This window comes from Eubalaena glacialis, chromosome 4 (genome assembly GCF_028564815.1).
Source record: "Eubalaena glacialis isolate mEubGla1 chromosome 4, mEubGla1.1.hap2.+ XY, whole genome shotgun sequence".
NCBI classification, from domain to species: Eukaryota; Metazoa; Chordata; class Mammalia; order Artiodactyla; family Balaenidae; genus Eubalaena; species Eubalaena glacialis.
The window spans coordinates 89,405,401-89,430,625 of NC_083719.1; the positions used below are offsets into that span (position 1 = coordinate 89,405,401).

The 25,225-nt window shown below is 34.6% G+C and overlaps 1 protein-coding gene across 7 annotated transcripts in view; it reads left to right on the forward strand.

Annotated features, from left to right (window-relative positions):
- The window catches only part of FER (FER tyrosine kinase), a 434,937-nt gene that overhangs the window by 268,928 nt on the left and 140,784 nt on the right, over nt 1-25,225 (forward strand). For all 7 annotated transcript variants that reach the window (XM_061189502.1, XM_061189501.1, XM_061189497.1 and 4 more), the window contains 3 exons: nt 13,330-13,386; nt 20,541-20,656; nt 23,102-23,196. In XM_061189502.1, coding sequence (XP_061045485.1) covers nt 13,330-13,386; nt 20,541-20,656; nt 23,102-23,196 — 268 coding nt within the window. The remainder of the gene's footprint in view (nt 1-13,329; nt 13,387-20,540; nt 20,657-23,101; nt 23,197-25,225) is intronic.

Sequence of the window (25,225 nt, forward strand, 5' to 3'; positions counted from 1 at the left end):
GAGATATGCTCAGGAAACTTTGAGTCTTGGAGTCCAGAATTCTCAGAGGGAGCTGATCACATACCTGCTACATGACCAGCCATGGTGAGGACCTCAGAACAGGTACCAGATGCACAGCATGACTCTTCAGGTTTATTTTAAACAAGCTAATAACATGTTCATCTTGACCTGCCACTTGAGGCATATGGACTAACATTACTCAGTAACATTTGAACATTCCAGAAGTTCTCAGTTTTGACTAAGGGTATGCTATCAAGGTAAGCAGGAACCAAGTGAAACTGATCTGTTGTGTTAACTCTTTCCTCACACGGAGTTAAATGAAAGTTAAAGGGGAATTGTCCCATGAGTTACTTTTCCTATGTCTCTTCTATCCTAATTAACGTTCCGTTGGCTTCAGTATCTGCCCCATTGGAGTATCTGGGGTACAGAAAACAATTCATTGAGGAGTAGAAAGAAAATATTACAACCCTGTTTATATTTATTTTTGATCACATCCTTTTAGTTTTCCTTCATCCAAGAATGTCTTTATTTTACCTTTATTCTTAAAAGATAGTCTTGTCACCTGTAGTGGCAATTGACAGTTCTTTTCTTTCAACAATTGAAAAATATTGTGCTCCCTCCTTCTGAACCCCATAGTTTCAGAGGAGAAATCTGTCTTTTGAATTGTTTCCCTATAGGTAATATGTCATTTCTCTCTGGCTGCTTTCCAGACATTTTCTTTGTCCTTAATTTTGAGAAGTATAATTATGATATGTCTAGTTTAGCTGATTTCTTTGGGTTTATCCTATGTAAATTTCTCTCAGCTTCCTGAATTTGTAGGTTTGTGTCTTCCAAATTTGTGAAAAATTTGGAAATTTTTCAGCCATTATTTGTTTCAGTAGTCTTTCAGCATCTCCCTCTCCTCTCTCTCTCTCCCTCCCTGGGTATAAGATTAAGTGAATACTAAATTGCTTGGTACTTAAAGCTCTCCATGGTTTGGTCAGAAAGTTATCTGTAGTTTTTCTACCCACCACTACCCCCTTTAAGAACTTTTTGCTTCTACCATATTGGAGTATTCACTCTACCTAGAAGATCTGCACTTTTTTTCTAGGCATTTGCTGAAGTTATTTTCTCCTTTTAGTATATCAGAATTATAACCATATTCAAAGCTTATGTTAACTGTTACCTCTTTTTTTTTTTTAACTTTTACCTCTTTATGAAGCTTTTTTTCTGAGTTATCTAATACAATATGGCTTCTTTTCTCCGACTTTTATCATCAGTTATATTAGTCATGTGACACTTTAAATAACATTTTGAATAGAGTGTACTCTAAAAGTTTATCTCTAATTGATTCTTTGGAGATGAACTTTCCTAGAGAAGCAATGTTTGCAATGATGTTTGGATTCTTAAATTTATTGATCATGTATTTAATGTATGGGTCAGAACCACCATTTCATAAGGGTCTAATAGAATATACCCTTATGTTTTGAGTCTGTCTTGAAATTCCAGGACTATATATCTCCCTAGCGTTTCATCTCTTCCCCTCCAGTGTAGTTGTAACATTGAGTTCCATAGGAGTGATGGCTCCTATGGCCTATGGCAGAGACTGCTGCCTGGTATATGGGGAAAAAGTTTGGTGGGAATGAAATAGAAAAACAAACCCTCTAGTTTGAGGAGAGGCTGGGAAGAAGAAAGTTAGTGTTGGTGAAATGATGACAATCATCCACCACAGATAAAAGAAACGTTGCGATCCCTGACCAACCCCTATCCTTCACTCCTGCACTGAAACACATACCTCCTGTGCTTTTTTTTTTTTCTCACCCCAAGCAGCTTCCAATTAACCTTTTCCTTTTCCTTTCAAGGACCCTAGGGAGTAGCATAGCTGTTTTCTTTTCACAAAGACTGTGTATGACTTCTGACCACCTAAAGCAAGAACTTTATAGTTTTCTTAGTTTAGTCACTTGTAGGAAATTAAGGAAAAGTTACTCTGAGAAATTTGGGAAACCTTTCTACCTCTTCTGTGAAGCCTTTTTTATGCATCTTTATATTGACCACATGCACCTCAGTGTTCCAGCTCTAGACTATTCATACTTCTGACTCTTTACTCTCCATATGCTTATATTAAAGCCCTTGAGAATAGGAACTGTGTTTAACTCATCTTTGAACTCACATATCTTTGAATTTCTAGCACAATTCAGTGTATACATGGTAGGATGGATTTGGAGCCAGGCTTTGTGCTGTATCTCAGCTTCCATTGTTTCCCCAACATGCTATTTCACTGTTTTGGCTTTCTTTTAGTAAGTTGCATAGCTTGGTGTATACCAGACTGTTCTGTTGTCTTCTTGTGTATTATATTGTGCCTCAAAGTCCTGGAAAAATCTTTCCTAGCAGTAGTCTCTTTGACTATATGGAGCCCATTCATGTATATTATATGAACTAGACTAGACCTCTTGACCGCTCTCTTCAGTCCTGCTTTCTTCCAAAAGAGTATAATTACATTTTATTGTTATTGCCATGGTGGTAGCAGGTGTATTCTAGTTTTCACTCTTCTCTTCCCCATTTCTTATTTGCATACCTTTCAGAAAAGGAAAGGAAAGAAAAAAAGATGAATCTCAAGTCAGTTAATTTTACTTACAATTCTGGTACTAGAATGGATGAAGTTAGAAGTTATAAGCTATCAAATCTATTGAATAAACTTTTGAGTTTCTTTTATATCAATTTCTGTGAGTTAAATATGCTTTCTCTGATGTTTATTGTGATATGTTTCTTTGTAAGAAGGTTTGACATGTAAAAATTCACTCTAATATAAGGAATTAATTAGGAAATTACCTGATAGCTTAGCTATGAATTTTAACCTTAACTGTTTCAGAAAAAATTTCCCTTTAATTCACTTTGTGAAGCATTTTAATCAATACTGATTCTTTATGTTTCATCATCTGCTTCTACTTTTGTCCATATTTACTACTTTATTTCTGAAAGCCAAAGATTTTCTAAGAAATAAGAAACAAGGTTTGAGTTAGCAAATAGAATTGTCATGGTATTCTGCTTTAGAATATGGTGCTAAAATTGGATTAACTGTTAATGGAACTTCTAATCTCTGTTACTTTATTTAAATTTCATTCTTTTTACTTTGAAATATTTGTGTAAAACATGGACAATAAGCCTGGTTAGTTAAATTCATTTCTTAGAACTGATTTTGAGTACAAATTATTCATATTTTCTTACAGAATTACCATTTTCCCTAAAAGTGTGTGATTTACAAGGATTGATCACATTCACAGATGAGAAATTTGGCCTCAAGATGTTATAAAATTACATCATTCCTAAGAAAATGGAATTAGAATATTTAATTTTGCAAATTTCAAAAATTTATTTTTAGGTAATTTTTAAGTGTCCTGAGTATTTAAACAATTCAATGTTTAAAAAAGTATTATCCTTGGGAGATTTTTTTAGATATCAATAGTTTTTTAACAATATTTGTCATTGTAATTATTATGTCTCTTTGGTAAGACTTAAATCATCTATTTAGAAATACAGAGGTATCAGCTGCATTCCGATGGCTTTTGAAAAAAAAAAAAAAAAAAGAAAGCCGTTTTATACTAGTTGCACTAAGCTTAAAGAATATGGAGTCTATGGATATTACTGCCAGAGCCCATTGGAGTATTTGCTTCTTCGAAGTGATAAAGCACCTCCTCTCTTAGTGATGAGGGTGAATTCCAGATGCACATTATGTCATAAATCTCCTAACTAGAGATAGTGGAAGCATAGGTATATACTCCAAAATATTACCTAAAAGTTTCAGGATGATGTCAGTAAAAACAACACTCAAAATAAATATTAAGATAAAATCCCCAAATGTTAATAATCTGTCAACTATATTGAATATTTGTTTAGCTTACCTAAGTCATCTAGTTATTGCTTAGCTTGCCCGTTAACTTAGAATTGCCCATTTCTTTTTGTCTTTGTTAAAGTAGGTATAACTGATACTACCTTTGAAAGTTAAACAAATTTCTTGTTACATTCAGTGAGTAGACTCTGCAAACAAATATATATATGTGGGAGACTTGGAGTAAAGATAGAAAGAGGTAATGTCAGACAGATTTGCACTCTGTTAAAGAGTATTTGGTAAGGACAAGAGGGTCAGGAAGGTCTAGAGGAGAGGCATCCTTTGGGATTCTAAGTCTTTGGGAAGATCAGAATACACATATGATAATGTGTTGCAGCAGATGCTGCCAGTGCAGTGCTCATATTGTTTGGACCTTTCACTGCAGGATTTTTTCATTTAGTTGCCTTCTGTCCAAGGGTATGAAAACTGGGGAGCTCATGAAATATTAAAATCCCAACAAGTAGTGCTGGGAAACCTGGACAGTTACATGTAAAACAATGAAATTAGAACATTCCCTCACATCACATACAAAAATAAAGACCTAAATGTAAGACATGACACCATAGAACTCCTAGAAGAGAACATAGGTTGAACACCCTGACATAAATTGTAGCAATATTTTCTTAGATCATTCTCTAAAGGCAAAAGAAATTAAAGCAAAACTAAACAAATGGAAAAACAAAAACAAAAACAAAATCCAAACAAATGGGACCTACTCAAACTTAAAAGCTTTTGCTCAACAAAGGAAACCATCAGCAAATCCAAAAGACAACCCATGGAATGGGAGACAATATTTGAAAATGATGCAACCCACAAAGGATTAATATCCAAAATATACAGACAGCTCATACAACTCAGTATCAAAAAAACAACCCAATCAAAAAATGGGCAGAAAACCTAAACAGACATTTTTACTCCAAAGAAGACATACAGATGGCTGACAGGCACATGAAAAGATGCTCCACTTCTCTAATTATTAGTGAAACGCAAATCAAAACAACAGGGAGGTAGCACCTCACACCAGTCAGAATGGCTATTGTTAAAAAGTCTACAAATAATAAATGTTGGAGAGGATGTGGAAAAAAGGGAATCCTTGTACACTGTTGGTGCAGCCACTATGGAAAACAGCATGGAGGTTCCTTAAAAAACTAAAAATAGAGCTACCATATGATCCAGCAATTCCACTCCTGGTCGTATATCCTGAAAAAATAAAAACTCTAATTCAAAAAGATACATGCACCCCAATGTTGATAACAGCACTGTTTATAATAGCCAAGACATGGAAACAACCCAAGTGCCCATCAACAGATGACTGGCTTAAGAAGAAGTGGTATATACACACCATGGAATATTTCTCAGCCATAAAAAGAATGAAATATTGCCATTTGCTGCAGTGTTGGTGGTCGTAGAATATTATGCTTAGTGAAACAACTCAGAGAAAGACATACTATAGATATTACTTATATGTGGAATCTAAAATAATACACAAATGAATGTATACACAAAACAGAAACTGACTCACAGACATAGAAAACAAACTTATGGTTACCAAAGGGGAGAGGAAGGGAGCCGGGGAGGGACAAATTAGGAGCACGGGATTAACAGATACAAACTACTATACATAAAATAGATAAGCATCAAGGATTTACTGTATAGCACAGGGAATTATACCCAGTACCTTGTAATAACCTATAAGGCAATATAATCTGCACTGTGCTGTACAGCTGAAACTAACAGACTATTGTCAACTATACTTCAATTTAAAAAAATCCAGTATTAGACTCGTTTACCTGTATAGTTTAGCAACATTTTTGCCCTCCTGTGTCAGAGAGGAATTTTGATATAAATATTTGATGCTACAAAAATGCAAATAACTCTAATAAAGATAAGTAACCTATAGAAAAAATTACTTCTATACTTTTATTTCTTACGTTCTAGTCTCTCATATCTACTTGTAATGCAGTAATTTACTGATTTTTTTTTTTTAATGTACCACTAAAGCACTGACATATCATTAGAGTAATAATTATGCAGTTCCTGCTTACTATTAGTCTTAAAGCTCTTTATGTTAAACTACATTCATGAAGATTACCCATGGTTTTTTTATTTTTCATCATTATTATGGTTGTATGGTTATGTGAATTTTATGTTTGACCTAAAATTTTGACAACAGTCTTAATTACTTAAGATCTGTTATTTAAGTTGTAAAAAAATAAGGATATCAAGTATTAACATTAGCTCTACAGTACCTGCATCTTCTACTTATCATATCACTGACAAGATTCATCACAAAGTCATCTTTCAACAAAGTTGCCCATAAAAATACAGAAAACAAACATTTCAATTATAAAAACCTCCCTTAGAAAACTGGGATGTATTCAAAAGTTCAGTAAAAACTCTTTTAAATCAGTTGGGAATGTTTATGTCCTGCCACATTTTTCTTCTTGAAAATACACTGTTTCCCTACTAATAATTTTCAAATGAAATGTTACATTTTAGAAATAGAAAAAAAAAAACTATTCCCTATATCATACTTGATGATTCAATGAATATACAGTGCTAAGATATTAGTAAAATAATCTTAGTAATGAAGGAAAAGTTTGAAGATTGTAATATTGTTTCCTTTATTTGTGAACATAAAAGCAGAAAGGTTGTGTGAGATGTACATACATTTCAGAAAACTAAGTAGATCACAATATATTGTTCATTGTAATTTAACTATACATGTGCTCTCAGATATAGTTAATGACCACTACATATATTTCAGAAATGTCTAGAAGTCACTTCACATGAAAAAATGATGGAAGGAATGCTAGACATTTAATGTCGGAAAACCTTGCCTTCAGGAGGATGTGCTTTTCGTCTTCAAACATATAATTCCCTGTTAGGTAGTAGACAGAGGAGATGCATCCTTTGTGTTCCTAGTACTAGAACCAACTGATTAAAAGTTAAATATAATAAAATCCTTGTAAGAATTAGAACAATTCAAAATTAAATTGGCTTTGTTAATGAAATAAGGTGTTCTTCATTACTGGGTGTTTTAGTGATTTCTTAATTGCTTAAAGTCATAATTCTCATCTGCTGTGAGTAGCAGTGTTTGATAAAGATTTGTTGAAGGAGTGGATAACTAAACTGATGCATGAATGGGTGGCCTATCACTGTTGGGGCAGAAGGTTGGACTAGATCATCTCTGAAATCTAGATTGGCGTCCTTGCCAATCTATATTTCTTTGGTGTTTTTATTCCAGTAGAGTCGGAGAAGTATATTCAATAGCAGGAATGGGCTATAGTGATTCTCCCCAAGAGAGGAGCAGTATTCCTAGCATACTGGACAAGTATTCAAAGACTTAAAGGATATCCAAGATTGTGGTAAGGTTTTATAGGTACTAGTGGTAGAAGCACAAGCCTGGGAATCAAGAAACCTTCATTGCTTTAACAAATTAAAAAAAAAAAATCTTTTGAATTTTTATTAATACCAGTTAATAAAATATTTCTCATTGTTTAGCTTACTTTACTTTTAGAATTGCTGGTTGTTCCTTGTCTTTATTAAAGTTGGTAAAACTGGCATTATCTTTGAAGTTTAAACAAATTTCTCCCTACATTCAGTGGGTAGTTTGGACTCGGCAGCATTTGCTAACACAAGTATGGAGGCCAAAGATTTTCAGGAAGAGAATACAAATAAACTTGACACATCCTAAAACCTTGACTGAGAAATGTTGCCATGACAACCATGTTTTAAAATTGTACCTAAAGCTACCCATGGAAATAAATGATGATCTACACTCCCAATATAGGCTTCTAAATTGGGACTTGGATGACAACTTATAATGTAGTTAGAAAATAGGTTGAAGTTCTGGGAGGTGAGCAAACTGGAATCAATGTTATTGCCGTAGAGATGGTCAGCAGGAGGTGTGTAACGATTATGCAAGGTGCACTTTAGGCAGAATTCCCATATCTCCCAGCTGAGTTGCCTCAAGCCCATATGTTCTTTGCTCAAGATGATTCAATTCTTAAAGCTGCTTCATTGACCTTCCTGGTCTATAACTCAAATGAAAAACCTTTTTGCAATCGATTATGTTAAATATAACAGTTAAAAGTCTCAATGAGACTTTATATATGTGAAAATTTTTACCTCTAGAGTAGTTCTACAATTTGGCGTGAATTGGCTCTCTGGTAACATAACGCTCATTTATAATATATTGTAGGTAAATATCTAAGATTTTAAATATTAATGGCACTTATTCAGGTTATAGATAGTATGTCCTATATTTGACCCTTCTTTTTAATTACCTGACATAATATACTTATATGTATTATTCAGGCTCAGAAAATTATTATACTACTGAGTTTCATTTTATATGTAATATTCTTTACCACACTGAAGAGACCAGTGAAAGGCAAGGAAGAATGTGTTGGAATAGTGGGCCAAAAGACAAAAGATCAAGGTTCTTATCTCAACTCTGAAACTTAGTACCTGTGTGATCACAGTCAGGATTTTATCTTCTCAAGGCCTTGGTTTTCAATGTGAAGTGGAGATAATGCATTTCCTGCCAATCTAATGGGGGTTCTTCTGAGATTTAGCAAGCAAGTGTATGTGGAAACATATTAAAAATGTGTCCCCAGCTTTTCTTTACAAAAGTTTGGATTTCAGACAAGTGATAATACTTACTTTCCTTTGCCTGTACTATGGTGGGCTGACTTTAAATCTGCTCTTAAGCAGTTTTAGAAAATATTCTGATCAGTTGATGAAACCCAGAAATTCCTTTTTTTTTTTTTTTTTGCTATACGGCTTGGCTTGTGGGATCTTAGTTTCCGACAAGGGATTGAACCTGGGCCCTCGGCAGTGAACGCACCAAGTCCTAACTACTGGACCACCAGGGAATTCCCCAAAAATTCATAGTTTTAAAAAATGTATTAAGGTCTCAGAGTTGTCGTCCATTCCCCCCTTTAAAAATGAGTTGTCCAGTTTAGCCCAAATAATTTGATGTTTCAAAATGTTATTTTTTTCATTTTCAGAGATAACTGATAAATGGGGGAAGAATATGTTTCTTTCACCATAGTAATGATGTGTTAATATTCATGAATTAAGGAGTGGAGTCCTAATGTCAAGAACATTTGAAGAGTCTAAATCAAGTTTTTTGTAGCTTCAACATCAGACAAATTTAATCATTAGTTTTGAACGTAGGTTTGTGGATATTCCTATATGGTCACAAATCACTAGCAAGCAGATGAAACAGTAAAACTGTCAACTCTATTCATTATGGTTTTAATGCATATTTTTATGTCTGTTTTACTTCTATTGACTTACACTTTAGTACAACTTTTATTTTCATTCAGTTGATCTGTGAAACCAGGGAAGACGCTACCATTCCTGTTTCTTGGAGGTAGTCTGCCTCCATTCTTTCTGTTCCTTCTCCAGATTCAAGAAGGTTGTGCAAATCTCCTTGCTCCTCTATAGAAAAAAGAGTAAAGATAAAGCCAAGAATATGTGGTATAATCTCTGTAGGAGATACCAGGTCTGGGACAGTTATTAAGGAGTGAGCTGCAGCTCTTTCTGGCAACCCTTCTGAGTGTGACTTTGCTTTGGAGCAAAGGGGAGAAGAAGAGAGGTCAATAAAGATGGTGGGGAAGACAAGGATCCAGGCTCCTTCGACAATTCTCCATTCTCCAAACTCCATGTTACTTAATGTCCCTATTCCCTAACCTTACCTTTGAATTATCTTCTGATGTAGTCTCTGCTTGTTTGCTTTTTGTTCCCTTGACATAAATTTATGTAAGAGTTGGACCTCCTTTTGTTACCATATCCATCATTGCCTGAGCCAGAAGCGTAGTGTTTGGTGAAGCTTTAGTATCACCATGTAACTAAAGTTGCTTGTCTTTCTCAATCACTCAGCAGCCTCAGTAGGAGTATTTCATTTATTGTCTAAGTGAGGAGTTGGGTAGTTCCCCTCTTCAGAGCATGTGTTAAGTGCTACTGCCTTTTTCCAATTTGACAGTTTGGAGTTTGCCCCTCTATCCACATTTCTACAAAATTGTAGTTATCAAATTGCCACTGAATCCCCTTTGGGTATTTTGTCCCTCCCTCTTACAGATGGAGTCACAAATTAAATTCTGAGGCTCTAGGCTCCTTCTCTGTGATCTTCATTTTAGCTAAAACAGATCAAGAGCAACCTTATTCTTAACTGACTCCTCTTCAATTTTAGGGTTTTTGGTTATGCAGTTAGTCCTCTTCCCAGCCTTGTCTTCTCCCGGACTAATCAGTGGAAAGGTTATTTTTGTGACTTCAAATCAGGAGTGACCCCTAGCCATTCTGGCAGTAGTAAGCATTCCACATCCCGTTTAATATCCCATTTCTCCCCTTACACCTGTTCCCTGACAATAGCACCCCTCATCTCTCCCCCAGGTAACACCATAGTCGTTGTTTAAATTGCAAGAGTTAGGGGTCCTTTCAATATCTCATCCTGTCACCAACTGTAAACAAGCATAAAAGATCTGAGAGACATCCCAGACACAGGCTCTTCAAGGCACTTTTTTTTAAAATAGAAATATAGTTGATTTACAGTGTTAGTTTCTTGTATACATCAAAGTTATTCAGCATATATATGTGTGTGTGTATATATATGTATAAACTTTTACAGATTCTTTTCCATTATAGTTTTTTTTTTTTTTTTTTTTACAAGATACTGAATATAGTTCCCTGTGTTACACACTAGGAACTTTTTGTTTATCTATTTTATTTTATTTATTTATTTATTTAATTTATTTATTTCTGGCTGCGTTGGGTCTTTGTTGCTGTGCGCGGGCTTTCTCTAGTTGCGGCGAGCGGGGGCTACTCTTCCTTGCAGTGCGTGGGCTTCTCGTTGCGGTGGCTTCTCTTGTTGCAGAGCACAGGCTCTAGGCGCCCGGGCTTCGGGAGTTGTGGCGCATGGGCTCTGGAGCGCAGGCTCAGTGGTTGTGGCACACGGGCTTAGTTGCTCCGCAGCATGTGGGATCTTCCTGGAGCAGGGCTTGAACCCGCGTCCCCTGCATTGGCAAGCGGATTCTTAACCACTGCGCCACCAGGGAAGCCCCACCTATTTTATATACAGTAATTTGTGTCTGCTAATGCCAAACTCCTAATTTATCTTTCCCCACCCCCTTTCCCCTTTGGTAACCATTAGTTTGTTCTCTGTCTGTGAGTCTCTTTCTGTTTTGTAAAGTTCATTTGTATCGTTTTTTTTAGATTCCATATATAAGTGATATCATATGATATTTGTCTTTCCCTGTCTGACTTACTTCACTTAGTATGATAATCTCTAGGTTTATCCATGTTGCTGCAAAAGGCATTATTTCATTCTTTTTATGACTGAGTAATATTCCATTGTATATATATACCACATCTTCTTTATCCATTCATCTATCCATGGGCATTTAGTTTGTTTCCATGTCTTGGCTATTGTAAATAGAAGGTACTTCATTCTAATGGTATGAAGTGGCATCTTATGTTGGTTTGTATTTGTATGTCACTGACTAGTGATGTTAAACATCTCTTGATGTACTTATTGTCTATTTGTCCATCCTCTTTTGTTAAGTATTCTACCCAGTTTCTTAAAATTGGGTTGTTTGTCACCTTGTTTTTGAGGTATGCGTTCTCTATATGTTTTACATACAAATTATTTGTCAAATATACGTATTGCAAAAATGTTCTCCCAGATTGTAGTTGGACTTTTCATTTTTTCAAAAGAGCCTTTGGAGGAACAAGTGTTTTTAATTTTGATGAATTCCAGTTGTTTCTTTTATGTGCTTTTTGTGTCCTGTCTAAGAAATCTTTCTTTACATACTTGGTAATGAAGATATTCTGCTATATTTTTTTTCAGGACCTTTATAGTTCTGGCTTTTTATTTAGGTTGAAAGACTTGTCATGGAGAAAGAAAACTTCCTCTACCCTTCTAGGTTCTTCTGGCTGGTCTAAGAATTAAATTGACATGAGACATATTAACGGGAGAATATCGGATCTAATTTTGTACATACAGGAACCCCACAGGCGTGAGAAGTTGAGTTAGAAACGTAAAATGAGGTATATGTGCCATCCTGAGCTAAGGGATAGGATAGGGGCATGAGGCTTCAGAGAGAAGGAGGGTAATTCACAAATAGGAAGAGCAGTTGTTTAGTAATTGGATATTTGCCCTGTCATACAGATAGGTCATAAAAACTTATTTCTGGTAATAGCTCTTATTATGGGTAAGGCCCCCAATTTAAATTCTTTAAGGGAGAAATAAAGCTTTGCCTTGAGCCCACAGGGTCTCAATTGCCTTTAGCTCAAAATAATCCACATGCTAAAGTAGCACATCTTGGGGAGGCTATTTTGAACCCCTAAAGATTATACATGTAAACCGTTTTTAAAAATCATTGCTGTTCCCTTTGTTGAACAATCAGAGGGTGGTGGTTGAGTGTTTGTCACATGGTGTTTCAGAAGGTAAAGTACTTCAGATGGCTGTCCAGGACATTTTTAAGCCATAGTTAGGGTGGATTCTTACTTCAAGATGTTTGATTACTTGTTACAATTCATTCTATAGCTCATAATTATATTTCAGTCTGTGTAATGGGGGAATACTATACTTTAACATTAAATTTTTTAAAAATCAAGAATAAAATATATCATTCCAGGATTTTCTTTTCTTCTTTCTCTCTTTGCTCCATCCCCTCATTTTTCCTTCTCTCCTTTCTCCCCCCACCCCACTTCATTCATTTTTCCTTACTTCTTTTTTTTTAAAAAAAAATCTAGTATGTCTTTCTAACATTACAGTATTGTGTGCTCTCATAGCTGAGACTTTTTAGATGATAAAATATTCCCTAATTACTGATTAGCTCTTGAGATCACATAATGGGATGTTCTTTTATCATGGCATGTTTGCATCACTGATCTTGTGTACCTTGATGATACTGTAATTGATGTTTGTTGCTTTATTATACTACAGGAAATTACTTGGGAAAGATGTGGGACTATATGCAGTGTAACAGACAGCTATAATTCATGACCAGTTGTGGAAAAATTAGCTCTTAGTAATGTAGTTTGGGTATAAAATAATTCTCTATGATAAGTGAGGATTGGAAATTTTACATTGCAAAATGAGATTCCCTCATGTACTTATGACACAGCGTTTTTGAAATGACAAATAATAGCATAGCCTAAGCTTTATGGTGGGAGGAGAGTGCATGCTGTGTTCTAGTTACAGGGGTACTATCATTTTGAAGGCTGAGAATTCTGATAGAAGTTTGCTATAATGTAGACCTTAAAGTTCTACTGTGTGGTAGCATTTCTTAAATCTGTTTTATAACCTCTTGAGGTTACAACTTCTTAGTGTACTGATTATTGAATGGTCTGAATGCAATATCCCTTAGGTCTATTTGCCACTGCCTCAAATGCATCTTACAGGAACTGCATTCTTGCTTGGGCTAAAAAACTGTTCTTTTTCTTTGCCACAGGATAAGAAATGGGTTCTCAATCATGAAGATGTCACATTGGGAGAATTACTGGGCAAGGTATGTAATCCACTGAGCTGAAAAACCAAATCTTGATAGTGATTGTGAACTCTACAGATTTATTTTCTTCAAAGCCTTTCTTATATTCCAGCACACAGCAAGGCACATTCCCCCATGAACCTAGAAGAACACAGTGCCATAGCTGTTACAAATACTGTGATGTTCACTGAAATAGAAGTGTGAAAATCTTTGAAAAATTTAAGAATTATCTTGACTTTTAAGAATATTATATTGTATATTTTCCTCTGAAAGAACTAAAAGCCACAATAATTTTATTACAGTGTAGTAAAGCCAAAACTAGTGAGCTGAGATTTGAAAGAAACTGTGATGTAATAAAAGTTAAAATACTTAATAGTCTTATTCTATTTGTTTCTGGTTATACATGATAGTTCAGAGAAAATGCAGTACTGCTCTTTGGGATTTCAGAATTGTATATAGAATCACAGTATGTGACAACATGGGACATGTTATTTCAATCTGAAAATTATGTGGACAAGGCACATGTTTCAATATATCCATTTTGTAACTAGCTCTGTTAGTGGTCAGAGGAGGCAGCTATATATGATGAAAGTCTCTTTCTTCCAACCTGGTTGGGAGTTTCTTCCAACTCATTGGCCATATGAAAGTATATTATAACTAATAATGATGGCAGACATTTAATAATCAAATGGGCTATTTGAAAATTTGTTATTTGTTTATAACTGAGTTCCAATAGATAAATATTAACTTCTTTGTCGATGACTTAATTAGTGATGTTTGGATTGAGTTGAGGTTCATAATGCAATGTAAAAAACAGTATAAAATCCAGATAGCTAGGGAAAACTATCACTCATACATTTCTGAGTGATCAGTACTAGAATTTAAGGCTCAGCGTTTCAAGTAAAGAAATAAATGATCATTCATTACTTTTTTTGATTTAAATGTAAACTTGATGAATTGACAAATTTCCCCTATTTTTTAGTCCTGATGTGTGTTGAGAAAGTAAATCCCTGTTGAAACAATCTACTTTGCAGGATTCTTATTATTTTAAAATATCTTTTCCAAATAGAAGCATTAAATTGCTATTGGAAAACAGTTTCTATTGACTGCTAATACTTATTTAGTAAGTAAATTCTAAAGAATTTCAAGCTACAAGCAGTAGCTGGTGTGTTTATTTACTCTGTGATGTGGCCATAACTCTTAAGGAAATATTTCTTCTTTTTCATTACTATAGGTAACTCAGTAGCAGTGATTGGGCTAAAAATTATTACAAAAGTAAATTAATTTCCATGAAAATACAATTAAATAATAAGTTATAAAATTAAACCAGTTACTGAAAATAGTGTGTTGAGAAGAGTAGATTTTTCAGTTCTAAGGAAAAAATACTTTCAGTTAAAGAGAAGTGTTTCAATTATCTTTGTTTAATATGTGATACATGGTATTTCACATATTAGGAGGAATTTTAGCCTTTAGGTCCTCAGTAAGGTTATTTCAAAGAATAATTGTTTTCAGTGACAAGGCAGTAACATGATATCAGCTTTAATAAATTTTATCATTTTTAATAAAACACTTCAACTTTAGAGACACTATATAGCTTAATTTCAGCAAATATATTTGAGTTGAAAAATGTCGTTTAATATTTTCATTACCTATTCTGCATATTTATAGTATACTGCATGAAAATGCATGAGAAAAATAATTAGCCATGGTTCTTATACTTATGTACTTTGGAATTTAGTAGTAGTATAAGGTTGAGATGGGAACTCTGTTTTTGTGCACTGTATTTCTATAGACTGTACTTGATATATAATTGGTATTCAAAAATATTCATTCCTCAAATATTTACTGAATGCCTTCTGTGTGCCAGGCACTCTTCTAGGTTCCTGGGATACATCCGTGAACAAAGTAGACAAATATCCTTGCCCTTAATGAAGCTCATATTCTATCTAGCAGGGAAAGACAGAAAAACAATAAACTTAATAAACTTAATAAATAAGTAAACTTCATAATGTTGAAGGGTGCTAAATCCTGTGAAAATACAAGGAATTTAGGAGTGCTATTGGACTGCTATTGGCTGGACTTGCAATTTTTAATGGGGGAATCCAGGTAATAAGCCTTATTAAGATTGTTTCTTTCCAATGAAAACCTGGGGAGGAGGGATTTAGCCATGTGGTCAAGTGAGGAAGAGGGTTTTAGACAGAGGGAGTACCAATGCAAATTACATTTGATGAGCAGGAGAGACAGTTTGCCTGTAACCCAGTAAGCAAGGAAGAATAGGATAGGGCAGCAAGTCAGTGAGGTAGTGAGAGTATAGATCGTGTAGAACCATGTAGATCACCGTAATTATCAATACTTTGGCTTTAAATATGTGTGAAAAGGTAAGCTAGAGAATGATTTTGAGTAGAGGAATGGCATGATCTTACTTTCTACAGAGTCCACTCTGGCTACTGTGTTGAGAATAGGCTGAGTTGGAAGGTTAGGAAGCTATTATACTTACCTAACTAAAGATGATGGTTGCTGGATCAGAGGGGATGGCAGTGGAGGTGGTGAGAAGTGGTGAGTTTGGATTTGTTTTTAAGGTTGAACCAACTGAATATCCTGATGCTCTATGCAGGGCATGGGACAAAGAGGGCAGTTGGCATAGGTGTAGCAGATTTGGGGGGAATGAGATTAGGACTTTGGGATGTAAATATTAAGGTTTGTCTGTTAGACTTCTAACTGGAGATGTTGGGAAAATGGTTGGGTATTAAGTCTGGAGTTTGGAAAAGAGGTGTGGATCAAAAGTACAAATTTGGTAGTTGTCACTTACTTATTTGCTGGTTTATTTAGATGAGTTCAGCATGGAGTGAGTCTAGATAGAGAAGAGAAGAGAGAGGTTGAGCCCTGGTCACGTCAAAATCAAGAGGCTGGAGAGATGAGAAGCAAGATGACTGAGGTTGAGAAAGAGCAATCTGGAAGGCAGGAAACCAGGAGATAGGATGCCTTAGAAGCCAAGAGAAGAAAGTATATGAAGGAGGAGAGAGTGATCAGTGGTGGCAAGTGCTGCTGAGAAGTCAAATGAGATGATGACTGAGAACCATTGACTTTAACAGTGAAGAGATCCCTAGTGACTTAGCTGAGCACTTTCTTTAGAATGCTTTACGTGAAAGCCAAACTGAAATATATTTAAGGGAGAATGGGAGGAGAGGAATTAGAGATAGCAAGGATGTAACTCTTTGAAGTTTTGCTACTTCATGTAGCAAACTACATGTGGTGGTAGTTTCAGAAGAAATGATTTGTGTGTTGTTGGTTAATCTGAGAGAGGCAACATGCTGGTTTGCAGTTGGCAATATATAGTGAAAAATTCAAGATTTTGGAAGGAGATGAGAATTGCTGAAATAATATCATCAAGTAGGTAAGAGGGGATGGAATTTAATTTACAATGGAGGATTGACTTTAATAGAAGCACAGTAGTTCATTTTTATAACAGCAAGGAAGATTGGTAGGAGGGTAAATGTGGGACTGAGTCTGGAAGTTCTCTTTATATTGCTTCAATTTTCTCAATAAATTAAGCAAGATTATTAACTTAGAATGAGGGTGTGGGGAAGGTATGGGAGCTTTAAGAGGAGAGTCGAAGGGGGGGGGAATAGTTAATTAGAAGAATGAGAGTGTGAATGGTCTAGGGAATTGTAATATAATTATTGAGCAGTATTAAGGCCCCCCTAGAGGTTTGTGTTCATGAATTTAAAGTGAAACTAGTCAACATCATTGTGGATTTTCTCCAGCCACATTTAGCTGCATAGGAACAGAGTAGGCCATGTTGCATTTAATCTGGGTTGTGGATTTGATGAGGGAGTTCTACAGATGAAAAGGAACAGAGGAGTTGAGAGTATATAGTAAACAGTTGTTATAATTATTGACCATGGAATTTAAGCTGAATAAGGAAGAAAGCGAGGCTGTTAGGGGGTTATGGACAATAAAAAGTAATAGGGTCTAAAGATTTGGGGGTTCCTATAGGGTCAAAGGATTTTGAGTCCGAATACTAGAGGAAGTAAGCTAGAAAAATAGAAGCCAGCCAGAAGATGGGATGAATGACGTAGGTATTACAGAGGAGTTGCATTATTGGTGATGGCAAAGTTTAAGGTATGATCATAGAAAATAGGTTGGAACACGGATCCTTGGAAGAGAGATGGTCACGTAACAGAGTTTGAAGTGTTGGAAGGATCTTTAAGTGTCTATTGAAATTTCCAAGTTTTAAGACAAGAGTAACACCGGGTACAGTGATCCAGGAGCTCAAATTGTCAACAAATGAGGGAAAATATTTTCAAATTCAATAGCTGCTAGCAACAGTAAGGGGTAGTGGGTATATAATCAAATAATAAAGTTTCAAAGCTAGGGGTTTTTAGGAAAGCGGAAGGGAAAATGTTTTGAAAGCAGTGACAAGGAGCTCGATGAATCCTGTATTCCATCTCTCAGGCGGTGGGAGAAGCATGGTGTGTGTGTTGGGGGTGCGGGTGGGGTCATCACAGTTTTAGAAGGCACAGGAAGCTCACCCACCATTTGAGTGTTCTCAAGTGAGAACCAGGTTTCTGTTAGAACAAGAAGGCGAAGAGAAGGACCAAAGAATAGATCGAGATAAAATTTTGATGATGGACCACAAGTTCCAGAAGGCAACTGGAGGTTGGGGACAGAAGGGAAATAGTTGGAGATAACAGGTTGACGAGGAGTCTGCAGAACCTAATGAGAATTAGAGAGGGGGAAATGAGGACCACCAGGATCTTCTGTGAGGACCAACAAAAACATACACAAGAGACGTAATGAAATTTAGCCTCATGGACTTAAAGCCAGTAGCAGAGATGAAGCTGTGCCTGTTACATGGTAGGGAGCAATGGATGTCGTAGGCTTTTTCCTGACCTCTTTGGAGGAGAAGAGGTGGTCTGTGAAGCAGAGTCTTTTTTGCAGTGTTTGGAGATTCCTGCATTGACCACCGTTAACAGAATTGAAGTCTTCTGAGTAATGATTGTTAAATGAATGTTTACAATTTTCAAATGCCTTGTATGTGCCAAGAACAGTTATATAGGACAGAAACCATTAGAAAGGTACAAAGGGGCAATGGGATGATAAGTGTTCAGGAACAAGATGTATAATTTTGGGAAGATCAAGAAAGTCTTCCTGAAGGAGGTGGCATAGAAATGGATTTAAAGATTAGTTAGCATGTTCTCTGATTGGAGGTGAGGGGAAAATGTACAGAAGGCATAGCACATCTTTTGGGATCACTAAGTATTTGAATTTAGGACACATGTAGCAGTCAGAGGCTAAGATGGCTAGACAGAGGCTGAGAAAGGAATGGTAATGGAAGGATAGATATTAAATAAGGCAGTGGTATAATCAAAGTTGTGTCTTGGAGAGATTAATCTGGCAGTGCTGTGGTGGACCGGCTGAAGGGGGTGAAGGACTAAGGATGAGATCACTTTAGGTGAGAAAAATGAGATCTTGAATCAGGGTAGGCTGTCTGAGGTGCTACGAGGAAGACAAAAGTGTTCCACAGGAAGAATCTGAATGCTTGTAGAGAGTAATGGCCCTAGTAAATGAAAAGATAATTTAGTCAGGAAATGTCTTCTAGTGAATAAAATGTTAAGTTTCAGACAAGGTGAATTTTAAGTGCTTCAGAATCATTCAGATAAATAGAGGCCCAGCAGTAATTGTGTGTACTAATACCTTCTCTCAGCTCTAAATGATGTGATAATTGTGGGAAGGAAAAAAACCTTGAATAACAGGGAAGGATATAAAGCTCAAATTTTTCTTTTTCTAGTTCGTGATGAATGTGCACTGTGTTGAAGTTATTGTATGTTTACTTTTCATGTAAGGGTGATCAATCATCGTTTTGAATGATATTTAAGAGTTGAATATTAGATTTAATAATACTATTCATTACTTAAATATTCAAGTATACTTAAAATATTAAGTAAAATAAGTGTTAATTAAATTAAGCAAATAGTAATTCTTTAATAAATGAATTTATTAAAATACCTATTTCAGTAAATTTAAATGATTAGTAACGTAAAATTTATACACCTTGGATCATAGGTTAAGAGTTACATTGAACTTAGAACTCAAACTCATTGATTATCAGACCTCTAGTTTAGTTACTTGTTGCTCAACAATGACAGCATTAAAGCTAATTATAATACAGTGCTTGCACATTGTAATTATAGCTATGTAAAAAATACATATGCATACATAGAAAGACTTGAAGAGAGTACTCCAAAATAGCTGTTGTGTTAGCTTTATAGATCTTCTCTATATTCTTTTGTTTCATAACTATAATAAAAGTGACTTCAAACTGGAAATAAGGCATTTTAAATCAAAATATGTTCTAGCCATAGAGTAAGGTTAGGAGTTCAGACATTTGATAGAAATGAGCTCATCATGGGTGACATTGGCATTTGGGCAAGCACCTCGTTTTCCTTGGTATCTTTCAGGGACTGACAGCCTGCAGCAGTGGCTGTTGACAGTCCTTCATCTGCCTTGGTTCTGTTGCCTCTCATCTAGTGTCTTACTCTCTCACACTCTCGTCCAAGTGACATCTGGCTGTGTGGATCAATACCACCAGTCACCTCACAGAATCTTGGCTTTATTTATTTATTTATTTATTTATTTATTTATTTATTTAACATCTTTATTGGAGTATAATTGCTTTACAATGGTGTGTTAGTTTCTGCTGTAAAACAAAGTGAGTCAGCTATACATATACATATATCCCCATATCCCCTCCCTCTTGCGTCTCCCTCCCACCCACCCTATCCCACCCCTCTAGGTGGTCACAAACTTGGCTTTATTTTTAAACACCAACCTAATAAAACTTAGAGCTAAGGGGGTGAAGGGAACTAGATGGAGTGAAACTTAGGTACTTCTGACAGCATTAGTTTTTCCTTTTATTCTATTTCAGTTTTTTCCCATTTCCTTTTCAATTCTCCACAACCCTCAGTCCCCCAAATGGTTGGTGTGTTGGGTAGTGTATTTAGAGTATTGGTAAGAGCAACATTCCCAGTCTTTATTTCCACTTAAAACTCTGAATAAAGCTAACAGAGTACTTTGATGGACTCAAAACTCATCATCACATGCTTTCCTTGTATTTTGCAAAGGTTTACGTGGCTGTCTTACACTCCAAACAACAAATATATTTGTATTTTCAGGGAAATTTTGGTGAAGTATTTAAGGGCATATTAAAGGATAAAACTGCTGTTGCTGTTAAAACGTGTAAAGAAGATCTTCCTCAGGAACTGAAAATAAAATTTTTACAAGAAGCCAAGTAAGTTCTCTAAAGTAATGTAAATATGTATTTATAATATAAGTAAGTGATTCATTAAAACGTAAGTTTGAAGATATCTTAAGTATGATTTGATGAATTAGAAGTAAGCACTTTTAGGGCCCTCAAAAGTAGGCACTTATTATACAATGTGAAAACAAGAAGTTTCTATGTGTTTGAGTTAGACTGCAGGTCAGTTAGACAATCACAGTCAAAAGAACCAGATGCTTTTGAGAACAGTGAGTATTCTTTGAGTCCTTGAAAAATATTGCAGTATTTTTTGCTTTTATCACACATGCATATACACATATGCATATATGCAGTGTTGTGATTGTCCTTATACTAAGAATATTACTGTATTCTATATATAAAATCCATAATTTAGACATATATTTAGGTATATAATTACATCTTTCCTACCCTCCTTAGATATTATTGCTTGATTCTTTATTCCCAGCTGTTAGCTTTATTTTCTGAGAATCTCAAATTTCTTCTTCAGCTCATTGCATTGTTTCTTTTCTAACTGATCTTTTAGGATGATTGTCTTCTCTTTTTTCTGTTTTAGCTAGAATTTAATGTTCCAGCTTGCCAGCCCTATGTTGCAAATAGTTTAAACTCTTCTGTTAGTGGTAAAATCTAATATATACAACAAAACACAAAACAAATGGAAAGGGGCTTTGGATAGAGTGAGAATGGACGTATGAATGGGAGATGGATGGATGGATGAGTAGGTGGGTAGTTGGGAGGGAGAGAAGGAGAAGGAGGATATATAGATCCATAGATTGGTGGTATAAAGGGAAGGAAGGAAAGGTGTGTGTGTGTTTGTGTGTGTGTGTGTGTTGTCTCCATCATGGCATTGTATATAAAATTGAAGTTTTTGTAAAGTGCCATGGGAGAACAGAGGACATGGCAATGAAAGAACTAAATCCTGTGGCATAGAGCATCTTGATGTCATTTCTCCATCATCTAAAAATGGATATTTATAGCAATGGATTAAACTAGTTGGGTGCATTTATTAAATATTATCTATGGAATAAAGTTGCAAACCTTTTTCATGTATATTATTAGCAATTCAGAAAAAATATCCTATGATGAATTTAAAGGTATGCTATCACAATTGAAACTTGTAGCCTCATTATTTTAGTTATTCATAGGTATCTTAAGGTATCTTGCTTTCTAATTTGTGAATGTTTTACTGAAAGTTTAATTTCTTCTTCTAAAGTGAGACTGAAATTTTATGTTAAAAATGACAATTACATCCACACAAACTCCCAAGTATCCTTTAACAGATAATAAAGCTATATATTTAGCTATTTAATGTTATTTGGATTCATCCTGGCTGTTTTGTGGAATTTCTTTATTAAGCAGTTTTCAACCTAAGAAATGACATTTTGGATTACAGTCAATCATTCTAAAACTTCCTTTCTAATTCCTCATAGAAACTGCAAACTCAGTTATTGACACAATATTTTCTTTATCTCTAGAATTCTTCCCAGTGTATTTTTTCATTTATTAAACTTTATATATGTTCAATCGATAACATTTTTCTTAGAGCTATCTCTGCTTTAGTTGTACATGTACAGCACACATATAAACTGTTTTATCTTTCTCCAAATGAAGTTATTTTTTTCATTCTCCTAGAAAGGAAACTGTGTTTTTTCAAATATCAGTGAATTTATAACTATGTCAATAGGATAATATGGAATATCATTTGGTAACAGAAATCATCAGGGTAGACAGTCCTCTGAGGGAATCTAATCTATTTTTAACTCATGCTTGGGATCCTATAGATGAGTCTATGCTACTTTTATAGCTCTCTGAAATTCTGCCTTTATCCAAACTAAAACTTCTCTGCCTCAGCTTAAGTCTTATATTACTCATTGTTTAACCTTCTGCCAGGTTTCTCAAAACTTTTTGAGTTTTTACTATTTTGAAATTGATCATGATCATCAAGAAAGTATGTATTATGAAATCTAAATATGAAGTGATTACTCTATAGCATTTACCAATATGAATCGATCTATTTTTATTTTAAATGAAGTATATACATAAAATAAAACAAAAAGATGCTGCCCTAACAGCTTACAGTTTTTGGTCCACTAATACTTTCCAGCTTTTGTGAGGGTGCCTAAAACCAGATACTTTGAAGGGAGTTCTACATATTTTGGACTAAGTAAGTTATTCCTATTTAGCATGGTTATTAGCTATTCAGAGTAGATAATAATTTTTAAATGAATATTTAATTGAATAAAAACTGACTCATTTATATCTATATTTTGCGAAGATTTATCAAGACTTATATACATCCCATTTATCAGAATTTGGGTTTGTACTAAACTTTTAAAAATTGTGTTCATTAAAGTGCATTCTACTTGTGCACACTACTCATGATCATAAATTAATGCTTACAACTTAAATGGTAACTATTCTTATACTTCTCTTATCCAGAATTCTCAAGCAATATGATCATCCCAATATTGTCAAACTTATAGGAGTTTGCACACAAAGACAGCCTATCTACATAATTATGGAACTGGTTCCAGGTAATATGATTTTAGAGGTTTCCTCAATGACATTTTAATGTCATGTTTTATTGCTTTTATATGTTCAGTCTCTTTGATTTCTCCTTGTAAAGTTTCCAAGGATTTTGTTTAACATTTTCCTGATGACGAAGAGCTTGTACACATACTTGATATTTTTATAGTCTATAATACTTGCTATTTTCTAGAAAGTGTCAGCCAACCTTTTTAAGAGAAGATATATTATTACATTGCAGTTACACATGGAAATTAGTTATATATAATCTTTCTGTGAGAAAGGCTATTTAGATAAATAGTCTACTTAGGTTTACTTTATAATAATGATAGTACTGTCTTATATTTAGTTCATTGTATATCATTTTACAAGTACATTACCACACATCCTTTTGTTTAGTTGTATATAATAATATCATAATGCTTTGGGTCACAAACTATGAGCTTGTTTGATATGTGGGGAAAAAAAGGTAATCTCTCTAGGAATTTTTCCTTTTATTTCTTTCTGGTGACTTTTAACACCTCCAGGTATTTTGGTTAACTACTTTTGCCAACAAACAAGGATAACATCAAACTGATATCGTATTATCTTTAAGTTATTTTTATTGTACATCTTTCTGTTGTAGAAAATATAATCAGAGGTAAAATATGATCTTGATAAGATTTATAAATACAGTACTTAATAACTGAAAAGGATTTGCTTTGTTACCTTAACTATTTATTCATTTTAAAAGGAGAAACTTAAAGGAATATAAAACATTTTTCTAACTTTAATATGCATCACATAAACCTGATATTGTAGATTACCCATTAAAAACTTTCCATATAATTCTTTCATTATTAAAGGATAAATTGGTCCAATTTTACCATGCTGGTTTGATTGCTATTTCTTTATTACCATATAACTGCAGGATTCCTAGATCATAATCATTTTCATCCTCAAGATGGAAATATATATTTGCATGGTTTACACTATTTACGATTTATATCTTAAAGTAGCTTTCATACAATTTTCATACAAAATTTTTAAAACAATTGAATAGCCTATAATTTTATTTAAAATGGGATATTTAAGTATTATAAATACATAAAACATTCACATAATGCAAATGATGCCCCCAGTTAATAAGGGATGTCACTGAGAAACTTAGATTTGAGAGGTAGGGCAGACTTGATGAGGAAAAGTCATTTTGGTGTTACTATGACTGATTAAAGGAGCATGGTAACAAATTCCTGATGGCAGGTCCAAATTGAATAAAGCAAAAGATAGCTTTGGAAGAGAGCCAGGGAAGTGTTTATCTGGACACTAAATAGTAACCTTTATTGATATTTTTTTTAAATGTTTAAGAATAATAAACTTCATTAGAAAACGTCCTACTCAACAATCTGATCTTACCCCAAAGCTAATTGCTATTTATTTTTTTGTGTTTTTTTCCCCCAGGAAAATATTTAATATAGATACCATGATTTTATGCCAATGTTTTAATTATTCAGAATCTTAACATTGATGATCTTTTTTTCTATTATTAATATAACATGGTTTCATTGTTTCATATTCATCCATATAGTTCTACCTTTTCTTTATAATGGCTACAGAATATTCCATTATATGGCTTTCTATAATTTAAATCGATCTTCTATTTATGGATACTTTGGTTGTTTCCATTTTTATTATTTGGGTTTTTTTTCTTTTTTAAACAGTGCTTGAGTTGGATCTGAGTTTATGTGCATTTCGATTTATGGTTAATGTATTAGCTTTCTATTGCTGCACAACAAATGATCATAACGTGGCAGCTTTAAACAATATCCATTTATTACCTCACAGTTGTGTAGGTTAGAAGTCCAGGCAGGCTTTACTGGGGTTCTCTGCTTAGGGTCTCACAAAGCCAAAAATCAGTACATCAAGCTGAGTTCTTGGCTGGAGGCACTGGGGAAGAATCCATTTCCAAACTCCTTCTGGTTGGTGGCAAAGTCTCATTTCTTGCAGTTGAGAAATGGCCTAAGGTTCCGTTTCTTTTTTAGCTGTGAGCCAAGGGCA